General features: G+C 42.4%; 1 protein-coding gene across 10 annotated transcripts in view; it reads left to right on the forward strand.

Moving 5' to 3' along the window:
• The window catches only part of LOC119970394 (nicotinamide riboside kinase 1-like), a 55,280-nt gene that overhangs the window by 29,615 nt on the left and 10,073 nt on the right, over nucleotides 1-15,592 (forward strand). For 9 of the 10 annotated variants that reach the window (XM_038804939.1, XM_038804943.1, XM_038804938.1 and 6 more), the window contains 5 exons: nucleotides 7,748-7,838; nucleotides 12,445-12,493; nucleotides 13,085-13,241; nucleotides 13,937-14,008; nucleotides 14,088-14,194. In XM_038804939.1, coding sequence (XP_038660867.1) covers nucleotides 7,748-7,838; nucleotides 12,445-12,493; nucleotides 13,085-13,241; nucleotides 13,937-14,008; nucleotides 14,088-14,194 — 476 coding nt within the window. The remainder of the gene's footprint in view (nucleotides 1-7,747; nucleotides 7,839-12,444; nucleotides 12,494-13,084; nucleotides 13,242-13,936; nucleotides 14,009-14,087; nucleotides 14,195-15,592) is intronic. The other variant, XM_038804946.1, reaches the window with a different exon arrangement.

Consider the following 15,592-nt stretch of genomic DNA (forward strand, 5'->3'; position numbering starts at 1 on the left):
GTGGGAGGAAACCGGAGCACCCGGAGGAAACCCACGCACACACGGGGAGGACGTGCAGACTCCGCACAGACAGTGACCCAGCCGGGAATCAAACCTGGGACCCTGGAGCTGTGAAGCATTGATGCTAACCACCATGCTACCGTGAGGCTAGTGGTGTCCCTCAGGGATCCGTGTTTGGCCCACAATTGTTCACAATCTACATAGATGATTTGGAATTGGGGACCAAGGGCAATGTGTCCAAGTTTGCAGATGACACTAAGATGAGTGGTAAAGCAAAAAGTGCAGAGGATACTGGAAGTCTGCAGAGGATTTGGATCGGTTAAGTGAATGGGCTAGGGTCTGGCAAATGGAATACAATGTTGACAAATGTTTTGGTAGGAATAACAGCAAACGGGATTATTATTTAAACAATAAAATATTAAAGCATGCTGCTGTGCAGAGAGACCTGGGTGTGCTCGTGCATGAGTCACAGAATGTTGGTTTACAGGTGCAACAGGTGATTAAGAAGGCAAATGGAATTTTGTCCTTCATTGCTAGAGGGATGGAGTTTAAGACTAGGGAGGTTTTGCTGCAATTGTATAAGGTGTTAGTGAGGCCACACCTGGAGTATTGTGTTCAGTTTTGGTCTCCTTGCTTGAGAAAGGACGTACTGGCACTGGAGGGTGTGCAGAGGAGATTCGCGAGGTTAATCCCAGAGCTGAAGGGGTTGGATTACGAGGAAAGGTTGAGTAGACTGGGACTGTACTCGTTGGAATTTAGAAGGATGAGGGGGGATCTTATAGAAACATTAAAAATTATGAAGGGAATAGATAGGATAGATGCGGGCAGGTTGTTTCCACTGGCGGGTGAAAGCAGAACTAGGGGGCATAGCCTCAAAATAAGGGGAAGTAGATTTAGGACTGAGTTTAGGAGGAATTTCTTCACCCAAAGGGTTGTGAATCTATCGAATTCTTTGCCCAGTGAAGCAGTTGAGGCTCCTTCATTAAATGTTTTTAAGGTAAAGATAGATAGTTTTTTAAAGAAAAAAGGGATTAAGGGTTATGGTGTTCGGGCCGGAAAGTGGAGCTGAGTCCACAAAAGATCAGCCATGATCTCATTGAATGGCGGAGCAGGCTCGAGGGGCCAGATGGCCTGCTCCTGCTCCTAGTTCTTATGTTCTCAGATTTATTACCATTAGTGCTGTCCTTTCATAAAGAAACATCTTTTTTGCACCTTCATGGTATGTGGGTGTCTACTGCCAATCCCCAATTGACCTCCTCTCCTTTATTTATCCTAGTGCTGAATCGACATGCTATTCCCATAGTTTTTCCAAAGCAGACTCGCTTTAATTCCATGCCACTGTTGAAAGCTCTAGTTGGAGACTATTTGATGCTTTTAGATTTTGTCTCAGGCTGTGGGCATAACTGGCAAAGCAACAATTATTTGCCTGTATTGCCGGGTTCGACCCCGGCCCCGGGTCACTGTCTGTGTGGAGTTTGCACATTCTCCCAGTGTTTGCGTGGGTTTAGCCCCCACAAACCAAAGATATGCAAGGTAGGTGGAACACGCTAAATGGCCCCTTAATTGGAAAAAATGAATTGGGTACTCTAAATTTTTTTTTTAAATTAAGGATAGAGTGCCTCCCTAAGCCATTTCTGACGATGCTACAAATCAACCAAAAATCGTCTATTTTGCAGCGGGCTTTGGGGTAGGGGGTCGATTTTGGTTAGTGTGCGTGAGGGATGGAAGAGCTATGCAATGTGTGTGGGTGAGACTGTGTGCCTTACTCCCAGCGTCAAATTTCTCACTCGCTCTCATCACCCCACACCAACACATGCTCATGCATCCACTCAATGGATGTGGAAGAGTGGGTGTGTATCCTGAGAGTGAGCCAGACACAAACACACACACTGACCCTCTCACCTTCTCATTCTTATGATTTATTCTCTTTTAATTTATGAAGATAATGTGCTGACATTGCTTTACATTTACTCAGAAATTATTTTCTTTCTTAATACCTCAACTTTTTTTGATATACAGTTTATTCTTGTGCTAAATGTTATCTTCCTGAAATTTGCTTGAGTCTCTTGAGTATGAAAAAAATTCCAAATGTGGCTCCCCGAAGAAAAAGGTTTGACAAGCCTGTTCTAAGGGGATTGAAGGATATGTGAATAGTGTGGCACAACAAAGTTGATGTAGAATATCAGCCATGATTGTGGTGAATGGGAGCTGGCGCAATAGGTCAAATGGCCTCAATCTGCTCCTATTTCTTAAGATCTTATATGAACCGTATATTGTGGAACTGGAGTCTTATGTAGGCCAGGTAGGGGTGGAAGTTTCCATTCTCTGAAGGAGGGGGAATCAGTTGGGATTCTATCAAAATTGAACAGATTTCATGGTTATTTCTCATGTACAAGTCTACAAATTCCCTGTTTCATTGAAGAACCCATGGCATCTGGTTGTTAGTTCAGCACAATAATCTGTAAACTACGCCTTTGGATTGTGTGAAAAATGCCTAGATTCAGTGCTGGGTTTACACTTGCACATAAAAGACCAAGTAACTCTCAACTACCACATCACAGCGTTCACACAGAACTGGTAGAATTTAACACAAGAGGTTGTTAAACATCTACCTTGCATACATTGATCAACATGCTGAGTTACCAATAACAGCTACAAAACTTGAAATAAAGGAGATTGTCGAGTGGATGGATAACGAAATAATATAAAGTGACAATTGTAAAGAAGCAAGTTGGCAACTGGGCCATAATACGAGAGAACTGCATTGTAAATTGAATGTATATTTCTCTGGAAAACCGAATATTGAGTCAAGTCAATGGACTTCTAAATGGCACTGGTTACAGCAGTGCTGGAACTGTCAGACCACCTGAGAAATAGCAGCTAAAATGCTGAAATTTCATTTCATTTTCATTAAAATATTGCAACGGCAGGATGTCATTGTGCATTATCAACTTCCCTCAGTTTTGCAGATATTATACTGTCAATCAAATTCAATTTCAGGATGAAATAGCCTCATTTTGCAATAACTTGTTACAATTTTGTGGCAATTGTATATGAGGTTTTACAGCTGGTGATCCGTGTAGATTTTCCGAATTGTTCCAGAAAGTATAGATCAGCAGCTTTCAGGTTATTGGCTGCAAGGGCTGGCCTGTTAGCTAGTACACAGTATTGCATTATTTTTTAAAATAAATTTAGAGTACCCAATTCATTTTTTCCAAATAATGGGCAATTTAGCGTGGCCAATCCTCCTAATCTGCATATCTTTGGGTTGTGAGGGTGAAACCCATGCAACACGGGGAGAATGTGCAAACTCCACACGGACAGTGACCCAGAGCCGGGATCGAACCTCGGCGCCGTGAGGCAGCAGGGCTAACCCACTGCGTCACTGTTCTGCCACAGTTTTGCATTCTGAGTGCCATTGACTGTCAACATACAGATCTTGTAGTCAGTGGCATTTCAGACATAAAGACGACATTCTCCCAAGCCCCAGAAAAAATTGCAAAACTGATTCAAGTATTCGCCCTGGCAAAGATTTCTAATAGTAGCTGACACATTGGTCTCAATGTGATGTCTATAATAAGCTTTGGACATTCTAAACAATACTTTCTCGAGTACTTTGGTGCAAAATAAAGTACTCACCCATATAGAAGCACCAATGCTGAAGTCCACATCATATTTAGGCAGGTGATGTGAAACTCAGCTCCAGTAGGAGGCGGCCCCAGATCACTTCAATTTTGCATCAGCTACAATGTGACTGCAACTATTGTGAAGGGTGTTATCCTCAACAATAATGAGAAGCTCAGCAAAAAGCACTTGCGGGAGTTATTGAGGTCCCAGACGACAGGAGGCTCTTGTTCCATGAGTACGAGCTGTTCCAGTTACAGCCAGAAAGTGAATTAAACCTGATTGCAAATCAGAGCCTGGAACATCAGAACTGATGAATAGGTCATCGACCTGAAACTTTAATTTTATTTCTCACTCTACAGATATTGCCTGACCTTCAGAGACTTTCCAGCATTCTCTATTTTTATGTTGCTCTGCCTGACCTTCTTAAACTTTCCAGCATTCTCTGGTTTTATGTTGCTAAAAATGTTGTCATTTTGGCAGATCAGTATATTTGCATTGGAGCATGCATTATGCACCAGGCTAGCCCAGCATCTTTTCCTAGATCTACAACTCCAATCAATGTCATTAATCATTTCTATCTGGCCTACATCCTTGGCATTGTGTGTTTCTCATGCAAACATTTTTGGTCAGTTCAAATAAACATTATCTAAAGCTAAATGTAAACAGAAAACATTGATATAAGCTCTTTTCATATCTCAGCATCCCAAAGTGTTTCACAGCCGGTGAAGTACTTCAGAATTAGTCACTATTGTAGCAGGAAAATACTGCATTACAAGGTCTTACAAACAGCAATGAGATGATAATCAGATAAATATGTTTCAATGATCTTGGTTGAGGGTTAACATCTGTCAGGATGTTAACAGGATACCAGAATAATTCTCTTGTTCTTGTTCAAAGAATACTATATGATAGTTCATGTTCAGTATGCCAACTCATTTAATGTCCCATCTGAAACATGGCACCTCAAGCAGTACAGTGTTCCTTCAGTACTGCACTAATGTGACGGCCTAAATTGTGTTCAAGTTCTTGGAATGGGGTATAAAATTAGTCAAGTTCATTGTCACAAATATCTCCTTGACTAAAGGAAAAGCAATTAAAATGTATTTGAGAATGGAAAAAAATCTCTAAACACCAAAATCAAACATCACAAAACCACCAACTAAAATTATAAAATATACCTCAAAGAACTAAGTCTGCTGGCACAACTTGTACGGACTGTTTTTGGCTACTATCATAGAATCCCTACAGTGCAGAATGAGGTCATTCAGCCCATCAAGTTTGCACCCACCCTCTGAAAGACTGCCCTACTTCGGCCCACTCCACCATCCTATCCCATTAACTCTACCTAACCCATACATCCCTGGACACTAAGGGGCAATTCAGCATGGCCTATCCACCTAACCTGCACATCTTTGGACTGTGGTAGGAAATCCAAGCAGACATGAGGCGAAAGTGCAAACTCCACAGTCAGGCACCCAAGGCTGGAATTGAACTGCAGTCCCTGACGCTGTGAGGCAGCAGTGCTATCCACTGTGCCATTGAGCAACCCTACCTTCCTTCTTCACTCTGGTTACTGTTCATAGCAAACTCTATGTAGTAAACAGTAACAATAATCACAAGCACGTAAATAATGCATGCTTCTTTTTAAAAATAAAATTATTGAAGCTATCAGTGAGATTGCTAATTCTGTTGGAAAGCCCTGCGTGGAGTTTCCCCTAGATAAGCTCAAACCACTGATTAAAACCTAGGGTTTGAATTTGAAATTTCACTTGGAATTGAATGCTGGATATCGTCATCTGCTATTGAAAATGATGTCCTGCTATACGAAAAACCCAATCAAAAATATTTTTTTAAAAATGTAAGATAATGTGGGAGTGTAGTTTTCATCTTGCTCCTGACAGCTTGAGACATGGACAAAGAAAAACATGAAGCAGTTTAACTTGTAAATTTTCAAGGCTTAAACCAAAAAAAAGAAACTTTAGGCTGTTGATATTGTTCAAAATAAGAGGATTTTTTGTGTTTTTGTAGAACGGGACAGCCTTGACGAATCAGGGAGAATAAAATATGAAGTACTTAGATTTTTAAAAATATATATAGCATAGTATATGCTATTGGATTCATAATTCCAAATTCTGGACTCATGACACATGAGTTTAAATCCAAACATAGAAAATTAAGAATTTAAATTCCTTTATTACATTTGGATTTTTAAAAATTATATTAGTAAAGGTGACCATATAACTACTGGTTTGTTGTAAAAACCCAACTGATTCACTAATATATTTTTGGGAAGGAAACCTGCTGTCCTTACCTAACCTGGCTTTTAGCTGGCTTTAGATCTACAGTTATGTGGTTGATTCTGAACTGCCCTCTGAAATGTCCTAGCAAGCCACTCAGTTACGGAAAATTAGGAATGGACAGTAAACCTCAGCCTTGTCTGTGACATCCGTGTTCCATGAATGATCATACAAAAAAAACTGTTAATCTATCATGGTGAGTTAAGCAAAATGTGAACATTTTCTAATGTAAATTCCAGAATACAAAGTTTTAGCGAAGAAAGAGCAAATCACAAGATCATCTTTAACTTTTAGGCACCAGAACAACAAAGAATAGTACAGCACAGGAACAGACCCTCCAAGCCTGCATCGATCACGTGTCCTATCTAGACCAACTGCCTATATCCTTCTATACCCCATCTGTTCATGTGCCTGTCAGATAAGTCTTAAAAGTCGCTCACGTATTTGCCTCAACCACCTCACTTGGCAGTGCATTTCAGGCCATCGCCACCCTCTGTGTAAAAACCTTTCCCTGTACATCTCCACTGAACCTATCCTCCCTCACCTTGAACTTGTGCCCCTTTGTAATTGTCATTTCCGCCCTGGGAAAAAGCCTCCAACTGTTCACCCTATCTATACCCTCCTAATTTTATAAACTTCTATCAGGTCGCCCTCAGCCTCCGTCTCTCGAGGGAGAACAATCCCAGTTGATTCAATGTCTCCTCATAGCTAATACACTCCATACCAGGCAGCATCCTGGTAAATAGTACTCTCTTCAAAGCCTCCATGTCCTTCTGGTAGTGTGGTGACCAGAATTCCAACTGTGTCCTAATCAACGTTCTGTATAACTAACAGGGCAGCATGTGGCACAGTGGTTAGCACTGCTGCCTACGGCGCTGAGGACCCGGGTTCGAGTCCAGGCCCTGGGTCACTGTCCATGTGGAGTTTGCACGTCACCCCTTGTCTGCTTGGGTTTCACCCCCACAACCCAAAGATGTGCAGGTTAGGTGGATTGGCCACACTAAATTGCCCCTTAATTGGAAAATAAATAATTGGGTACTCTAAATTTTAAAAAACTGTTACAACATTTGGGAGCTTTTATACTCGATACACCGTCCGATGACGGCAAACATGCTTTCTTTACCACCATTTCCACCTATGCTGCCACTTTTAAGGAACTGAGCACCTGCACTCACAGATCTCTCTGTGTCTCTATGCTCCTGATGGTTCTGCCATTTATTTTGTAGCTCCCACCTGAGCATTTGGTTGGGTAATTTTGGGGCCACAATCTTATTTTTATAGCATGACACAACAATTCCAGTGCAGCTTTACAGATAATAACTGGCCAAATAAAGGGCAGCATGGTGGCACAGTGCTTAGCACTGCTGCCTCACGGCACTGAGGTCCCAAGTTCGATCCCGGCTCTGGGTCACTGTCTGTGTGGAGTTTGCACATTCTGCCTGTGTTTGCGTGGGTTTTGCCCCCACAATTCAAAGATGTGCAGGATAGGTTGATTGGGCACGCTAAAGAAAATGCCCTTAATTGGAAAAATGAAAGAGAAAATGCTGGAAAAACTCAGCAAGTCTGGCAGCATCTGTAGGGAGAGAAAAGAGCTATGTTTTGAGTCCGATGACTCTTTATCAAAGATGCTGCCAGACTTGCTGAGATTTTCCAGCGTTTTCTCTTTTGTTTCAGATTCCAGCATCCACAGTAATTTGCTTTTAGCTATTTTGATGGAATCTGGTACTGTAAAGCACTGATACACTCTGCTTGGCCTGATCTTATTGCAGTACATCATTTTATGCAAATAAATATAAAATTGATGATGTCTCTTTTTAATTCAGTGTCACAAATGGTGGAAAAACGACACTTGCATGCAAACTTAAGAAAGCTCTTCCAAACAGCATTTTACTATGTCAAGATACATTTTTCAAGGTAAGCCATAAAATGCTGTAGATTATTTGAAACCAATTTAGGCTTTGTCTGATATTACTGTGTTGTGTTATGTTACGTACACGAGATTAGAAGAGGCCACTGGGCCTGTATGCATTTTTCCTAATCTTAAATAGGCTTACTTCCATGTCCACACTCTTTGCTTCGCTCCAGCAGGAGTAAAAGAGATAAAGAAACAGTGACCAAACCAACAAAAAAACTCTCTAAACTTCTATTGTAATCAGCCAAACCCCAAACAAAATGGTTGTTATCCAAAATCATTCCTCCCTCTGGTCCTTCTGCCATCTGTTCTAAATGTATTTCTAAAGGCTTTCAAAAGCTGGAACAGAGCAATTCTTTAACAATACTACTATCTATTTATATTGCAACTTTAATGAGAAAGCATCCCAAGGCATACAGAAGTAGAATCAGACTATTGTGAACTGCACCTTCACAACTTGATTATCCTCCGAGAGGATACTTATTCCAAACTTCCAAACTTACTCCCTACTTTCTCAATTTAACTGGACAGTCCCTAATTTTACCTGGTCTCAGATCCTCACCATATCTATCCACTTATGTAATTAATACCCTTGAATATCTGAATGAGTTCCAAGCCTTTCCACTGAATCCAAGCCCAAGGTATGAAGTCTATCTCCATATGTATTGACTGTGACTAAAGTGGCAGGGGATGGGAATCAGATTAGAAGGTTAGAGGTCAGTAAAGAGGCAGCAACTAAAGCCAGTAAGGTACTGGATAATAAACTCAATGTGACTAAGGGGAAGAGTAGACAGGGAAGAGATGATGAACGCAAAGGGACAGGTGCATTTATTTTAATGCAAGAAGTGTAGCAGGTAAGGCAGATGAACTTAGGGCTTGGATTAGTACCTGGGAATATGATGTCATTGTTATTACTGAGACTTGGTTGAGGGAAGGGCAAGACTGGCAGCTAAATATCCCAGGGTATAGATGCTTCAGGAGGGATAGAGGGGGAGGTAAAAGGGGTGGAGGAGTTGCATTACTGGTCAGAGATGATATCACAGCTGTGATTAAGGAGGGCACTATGGAGGATTTGTGCACTGAGGCAATATGGGTAGAGCTAAGAAATAGGAAGAGTGCAGTAACATTGTTGGGACTTTACTACAGGCCTTCCAAAAGCGAGCGTGAAGTAGAGGTATAAATATGTAGACAGATTAGAGAAAAATGTAGGAGCAATAGGGTGGTTGTGATGGGAGATTTTAACTTCCTCAACATTGAATGAGACTCATGTAGTGTTGGAGGCGTAGATGGAGCAGAATTTGTAAGGAGCATCCAGGAGAGTTTTTTAGAGCAGTATGTAAATAGTCCAACTCGGGAAGGGGCCATACTGGACCTGGTATTGGGGAATGATCCCAGCCAGGTGGTTGAAGTTTCAGTCGGTGATTACTTTGGGAATAGCGATCACAATTCCGTAACTTTTAGAATACTCATGAACAAAGACGAGAGTGGTCCTAAAGGAAGAGTGCTAAATTGGGGAAAGGCCAAGTATAACAAAATTTGGCAGGAGCTAGGGAATGTGGATTGGGAGCAGCTGCTAATGGTAAATCCACATTTGAAATGTGGGAGTCTTTTAAGGAAAGGTTGATTAGAGTGCAGGACAGACATGTCCCTGTGAAAATGAGGGATTGAAATGGCAAGATTAGGGAACCATGGATGACGGGTGGAATTGTGAGACTAGCTAAGATGAAAAAGGAAGCATACGTAAGATCGAGGCAACTTAAAACTGATGAAGCTTTGGACGAATATCGGAAAGTAGGACAAATCTCAAACGCGCAATAAAGAGGGCTAAAAGGGGTCATGAAATATCTTTGGCTAACAGGGTTAAGGAAAATCCCAAAGCCTTTTATTCTTATATAAGGAGCAAGAGGGTAACTAGAGAAACGATTGGCCCAGTCAAAGACAAAAGAGGGAATTTATGCGTGGAGTCAGAGGAAATGGGTGAGATTCTTAATGAGTACTTTGCATCGGTATTCACCAAGGAGAGGGACATGACGGATGTTGAGGCTAGGGATGGATGTGTAAATACTCTAGGTCAAGTCGGCATAAGGAAGGGGGAAGTTTTGGGTATTCTAAAAGTCATTAAGGTGGACAAGTCTCCAGGACCGGATGGGATCTATCCCAGGTTACTGAGGGAAGCGAAGGACGAAATAGCTGGGTCTTTAACAGATATCTTTGCAGCATCCTTGAGCACGGGTGAGGTCCCGGAGGACTGGAGAAGGGTAGCAGGGATAATCCAGGGAACTAGAGACCTGTGAGCTTGATGTCAGTGGTAGGCAAACTGTTGGAGAAGATACTGAGGGATAGGATCTATTCACATTTGGAAGAAAATAGACTTATCAGTGATAGGCAGCATGGTTTTGTGCAGGGAAGGTCATGTCTTACAAACTTAATAGAATTCTTTGAGGAAGTGACAAAGTTAATTGATGAGGGAAGGGCTGTAGATGTCATATACATGGACTTCAGTAAGGCGTTTGATAAAGTTTCCCATGGCAGGTTGATGGAAAAAGTGAAGTCGTATGGAGTTCAGGGTGTCGTAGCTAGATGGATAAAGAACTGGCTGGGCAACAGGAGACAGAGAGTAGTGGTGGAAGGGAGTGTCTCAAAATGGAGAAAGGTGACTAGTGGTGTTCCACAGGGATCCGTGCTCGGACCACTGTTCTTTGTGATATACATAAATGACCTGGACGAAGGTATAAGTGGTCTGATTAGCAAGTTTGCAGATGATACTAAGATTGGTGGAGTTGCAGATAGCGAGGAGGACTGTCAGAGAATACAGCAAAATATAGATAGATTGGAGAGTTGGGCAGAGAAATGGCAGATGGAGTTCAATCCAGGCAAATGCGAGGTGATGCATTTTGGAAGATCTAATTCAAGAGCGGACTATATGATCAATGGAAGAGTCCTGGGGAAAATTGATGTACAGGGAGATCTGGGAGTTCAGGTCCATTGTACCCTGAAGGTGGCAACTCAGGTCGATAGAGTGGTCAAGAAGGCATCCAGCATGCTTGCCTTCATCGGACGGGGTATTGAGTACAAGAGTCGGCAGGTCATGTTACTGTTATATAGGACTTTGGTTAGGCCACATTTGGAATACTGCGTGCAGTTCTGGTCGCCACATTACCAGAAGGATATGGATGCTTTAGAGAGGGTGCAGAGGAGGTTCACCAGGATGTTGCCTAGTATGGAGGGTGCTAGCTATGAAGAAAGGTTGAGTAGATTAGGATTGTTTTCGTTGGAAAGACGGAGGTTGAGGGGGGACCTGATTGAGGTCTACAAAATGATGAGAGGTATGGACAGGGTGGATAGCAACAAGCTTTTCCCAAGAGTGGGGGTGTCAATTACAAGGGGTCACGATTTCAAGGTGAGAGGGGGAAAGTTTAAGGGAGATGTGCGTGGAAAGTTTTTTTACGCAGAGGGTGGTGGGTGCCTGGAACGCTTTGCCAGCGGGGGTGGTAGAGGCGGGCACGATAGCATCTTTAAGATGCATCTGGACAGATATATGAACGGACGGGAACAGAGGGAAGTAGATCCTTGGAAAATAGGCAACAGGTTTCGATAAAGGATCTGGATCGGCGCAGGCTGGGCGGGCCGAAGGGCCTGTTCCTGTGCTGTAATTTTCTTTGTGACATCGCAAATCACCTCCACTATTTCTTGAGAACTTTCGGGTAAATTAAATCTGTCCTTGATGATTGTTCTGTTTGAGCCCCCTTAATTTATCCCACATGGTTTCTCTTGATATAATTAAATTATCCGTTTAAGTTTTAGTTTCCTCAGCCATACGAAGGCAGATTCAATCCTTCCACAGTTATAAACATCCAAAAGTCTGAAAATTCTTGGTGTTCCACTGCCCCCCTTCAGAACTCTCTGCCTGTCCCTGATGAGATAAAGGGTTTTGGAGTGGAGCCAGATGCATGGATGCTCTGCGTTGGTAGTTATGGCTTTACTTGGAACCCATTGTAGTTTTGGATGCAAGTCAGGTGCTGTCGCACTGATCCTGCAAACTCTAGTGTGGCTGACACAATGCCAGCTTTAACAGTTGCCTCATGTCCTGTGGATTATTGAGGTCACTGTATCTATTCAAATCTCACGCTCTCGGGGTCATCTATAAATGAGCTATCCTGCATGCATCCTTAATATTTTGTAAATTCCTAGCATAAACAAAAAAACATACCCTCACACTTGATTAAGTTTAACCTGGTCCTTTCTAAATTCAGATTAGTATGTTTTTTTGTTAATACCTTTTGCTCTCCGAAAGACCTTTTTTGAGAGCAAGTTGCCTAATGAAGTGTCCAAGTGCCACTGTGGCTTCAACTCATCATGCATTCTTCAATCTTTCACAACTTTGTTTTGGTGCAAAATTGCCCCTCAGCTTCCTTTACTATTAACTTGCTCTCGGTGAGCAGAACATTTGAAAGCATGGTATCAGCACACTACCATCCATAAACTTTCCATACCTCGAACGATATAAACATATCTAACCAAAGTTGAGGTTCAGTTCTTAAACTATGAATGAGGAACTGTATTTTTGGAGTAAATTTACAACAAATTAAGTTTTTATGTTTTATCCAGCCTGTCAATGAGGTAGAGGTCGGAGAAGATGGGTTTCAGCAGTATGATGGTAAGATTTGTCACACCATTGGGAAAGGTTTCTTGATACAATAATGCAGTGGTCACAAATTCTTAATTCAAAGAACAGACTTGTTAGACTAGATATGACCTGATTGAAACTGACCTGGGATCTGCATGATTCAAACTTACAAGAACCTACAGAAACATATAACAAATATCAACATATACTGCATTAGATGGTGGAACATGCAAAAGGAATTGTCTTAATGTAGGAAAATGTATTTTCTTTACCACTACTTATATCTGTGATATATTTTTGAACTAATCATGAGAAAAATGCTTTCAGTATCTTCCCTTCCTCAGTCTCTCCAAACCCTTTTGATTTCTCCTGTGCCCTCTCATGGAATTGAAATGTTCCACCAGGATGTGGCTCTCCTTTCAGACTCTTGACTTTATTTATGCACCAAAACAAATGGTTGGAACTCAAAACCAGTGAATCTCCATAGGGAAATGAATAGAACTCTGCTATATGTATTAAAAGGAAAAAAATCATTTACATGTGTGTGCAGACATTTGTGTTTGGTTACATTTTTAAAGAGTTAGTTTCTCATCTGCCAGTAATTATTTTATTAACATTTAGTTATCACAGCTCTGGACATGGAAGCCATGATGAATACAGTTTATGCCTGGATGGAGAACACGACTGCTATGCACGTTGAGCAAAAAGCTCCAATTTTATCAGAGAAGAAAGGCCCCAATATTCTACTAGTAGAAGGTTTCCTCCTTTACAACTATAAGTAAGTTTGCTGTGTCTTTGAAAAATAATCAGTTAATGTAATATGCTAATTAATTTATAGTTTTATTAAATTGTTATACAGAAACTAAAAATTAACTGGGTTGTAAAGAAATTATTGGATTGGTCAATATCAAGGTAACAACTCTGCTTGGAACATGGGAGCACCAATTGTTTGTGCCACAGCAGTGTGTTCAGTTTGCTTCAATTTTCTTTTTACAAATTTAGAGTACCCAATTATTTTATTTTTCCCAATTACGGGGCAATTTAGCCTGGCCAATCCACCTACCCTGCACATCATAGATTATCATAGAATTTACAGTGCAGAAGGAGGCCATTCGGCCCATCGAGTCTTTGGGTTATGGGGGTGAAACCTATGCAGACATGGGAAGAATATGCAAACTCCACACAGACAGTGACCCGGGGCCGGGATCGAACCCGGGTCCTCAGCGCTGTAGGCAGCAGTGCTAACCATTGTGCCCCTTCAGCTTGCTTCACCTTTACCAACTGCTGAAGCACAGAAATAAATGAATGCACCAGTTCCCATTTAAATTAACTCCGAACAAGGTGCTTGAAGAGGTTTTTACCAGTCCTAACAATTTGTGGATCCTGTATCCACTCAGATTTGACGGTGTTGATACGTATGACTGGATTTATAATGCTGTATGTAGTGCTTTACACACACATATATGTTTTTAGGCCGTTAAATGATGTTTTTAATCAACGCTACTATCTCTCCATTCCGTATGAAGAATGCAAGAGAAGACGATGGTAAGGTCTGATTAAAAATGCTTTAAATACATCATTATCATCAAATGATCTAAAACTGAACAGAATCTCTTTATTTTAGTTCAAGAGTCTATGACCCACCTGATCCACCTGGAAACTTTGATGGACACGTGTGGCCAATGTACCTCAGAAACAGAAACAAAATGGAAGAGAAAGTAGCTGACATAAGTAACCATTTTTGCTTTCATTTACATTTTTCTGACCAAATCATGGTTGTTAGATTTCTGTGAATAACAGTTTAATGTCAGAATGTTCTCAATTTAAATTTGTAAACGCTGCTGTTTTTTGAGGATGTTACTTGTGTGCAGATAAAGGAGAACCAGTGGATATAGGGTGGGATTCTCTGTCCCGCCGCACCAGTTTTTTGGTGCAGCGCACTCCCACCGGCAGCGGGATTCTCTGTCCCACTAGCCAACCAATGGGGTTTCCCATTGTGGGGAGCCCCATGCCGTTGGGAAATCCCCGGGCGTGGGTGCGCTGCTGTCGGAATGCAGAGTCCCGACAGTGGAGAATCCAGCGCGTGGTGTATTTGCATTTTCAGAAGGATTTCAGGTAACCCATGAGTGGGTCACAATGCATAGATGAAACTTGGCAGGGTTAATGGAAGAGGTTAAAGGGGACTTTGAAAGGTGGGATATGTTGCATTTGACGTTGGCAGGGAGGGTGCAGGTAGTAAAGATGAATGTGCTGTCTAGGCTCCTGTTTGTCTTTCACGATTTTTCCTTCTACAGTCTTTTTCTGGAAGGTGGAGGCACTGTTCTCGGATTTTGTGTGGGCAGCGTAGGTGCCGGGGGTAAGGAGTGCCCTACTACAATGAGAGAGGTAGGGAGGGGGGGTTGGCGCTCGAACCTGATGCACTACTACTGGGCAGCAAATGTGGAGAAGGTGAGGCACTGGTGGGGAGGGGCAAAGTGGATCAGGTTGGAGGAGGAGGCCTGTAAGGGCTCCAGTTGGAGGGCTCTGGTGACAGCCCCGTTGCCGCTCGCTCCTGTATATGGGGAGTCCAGAGGTGGAGTCAACTATTAAGTTCTGGAATCAGTTGAGGAGGCACTGTAAACTCAGCCACATGTCGGTGCTGACACCACTCTATTGGAACCACAGGTTTAAGCCGGGGCGGATGGATAGATGTATGGGCGTGGAGGGAGGAGGGGTTGGAGCGGTTCAGGGATATGTTGTTGGAGGGGAAATTCGCTGAATTGGATGAGCTGCGGGAGAGGTTTAAATTACCGCGGGGGAGCGAGTTTAGGTACTGACAAGTGCGGGGGTTTGTGCGGAAGGAGCTACTGACGTCCCACCTACCGGAGTATACACTGCTACAGAAATTGCTGCTCCCAGGTGAGGTGGGGGAGGGCAGGATCCGAGACATATACGAGTGGCTGGGAGAACAGGGTGAGGCGCTGCTGGAAAGAGTTAAGTTGAAATGAGGGGGGGGGTTTGGGGAGAGAGATAGGATGGGGGCTCTGGTGTAAGGCGATGTGGCGAGTGGACTCAACTTCCTCCAGTGCGAGAATGAGCTTGATTCAGTTTGAAGTGGTGCACAGGGTAAACCTGAAGCGGGTTCAGATG

The sequence above is a fragment of the Scyliorhinus canicula genome, chromosome 8 (genome assembly GCF_902713615.1).
Source record: "Scyliorhinus canicula chromosome 8, sScyCan1.1, whole genome shotgun sequence".
Taxonomy (NCBI): domain Eukaryota; kingdom Metazoa; phylum Chordata; class Chondrichthyes; order Carcharhiniformes; family Scyliorhinidae; genus Scyliorhinus; species Scyliorhinus canicula.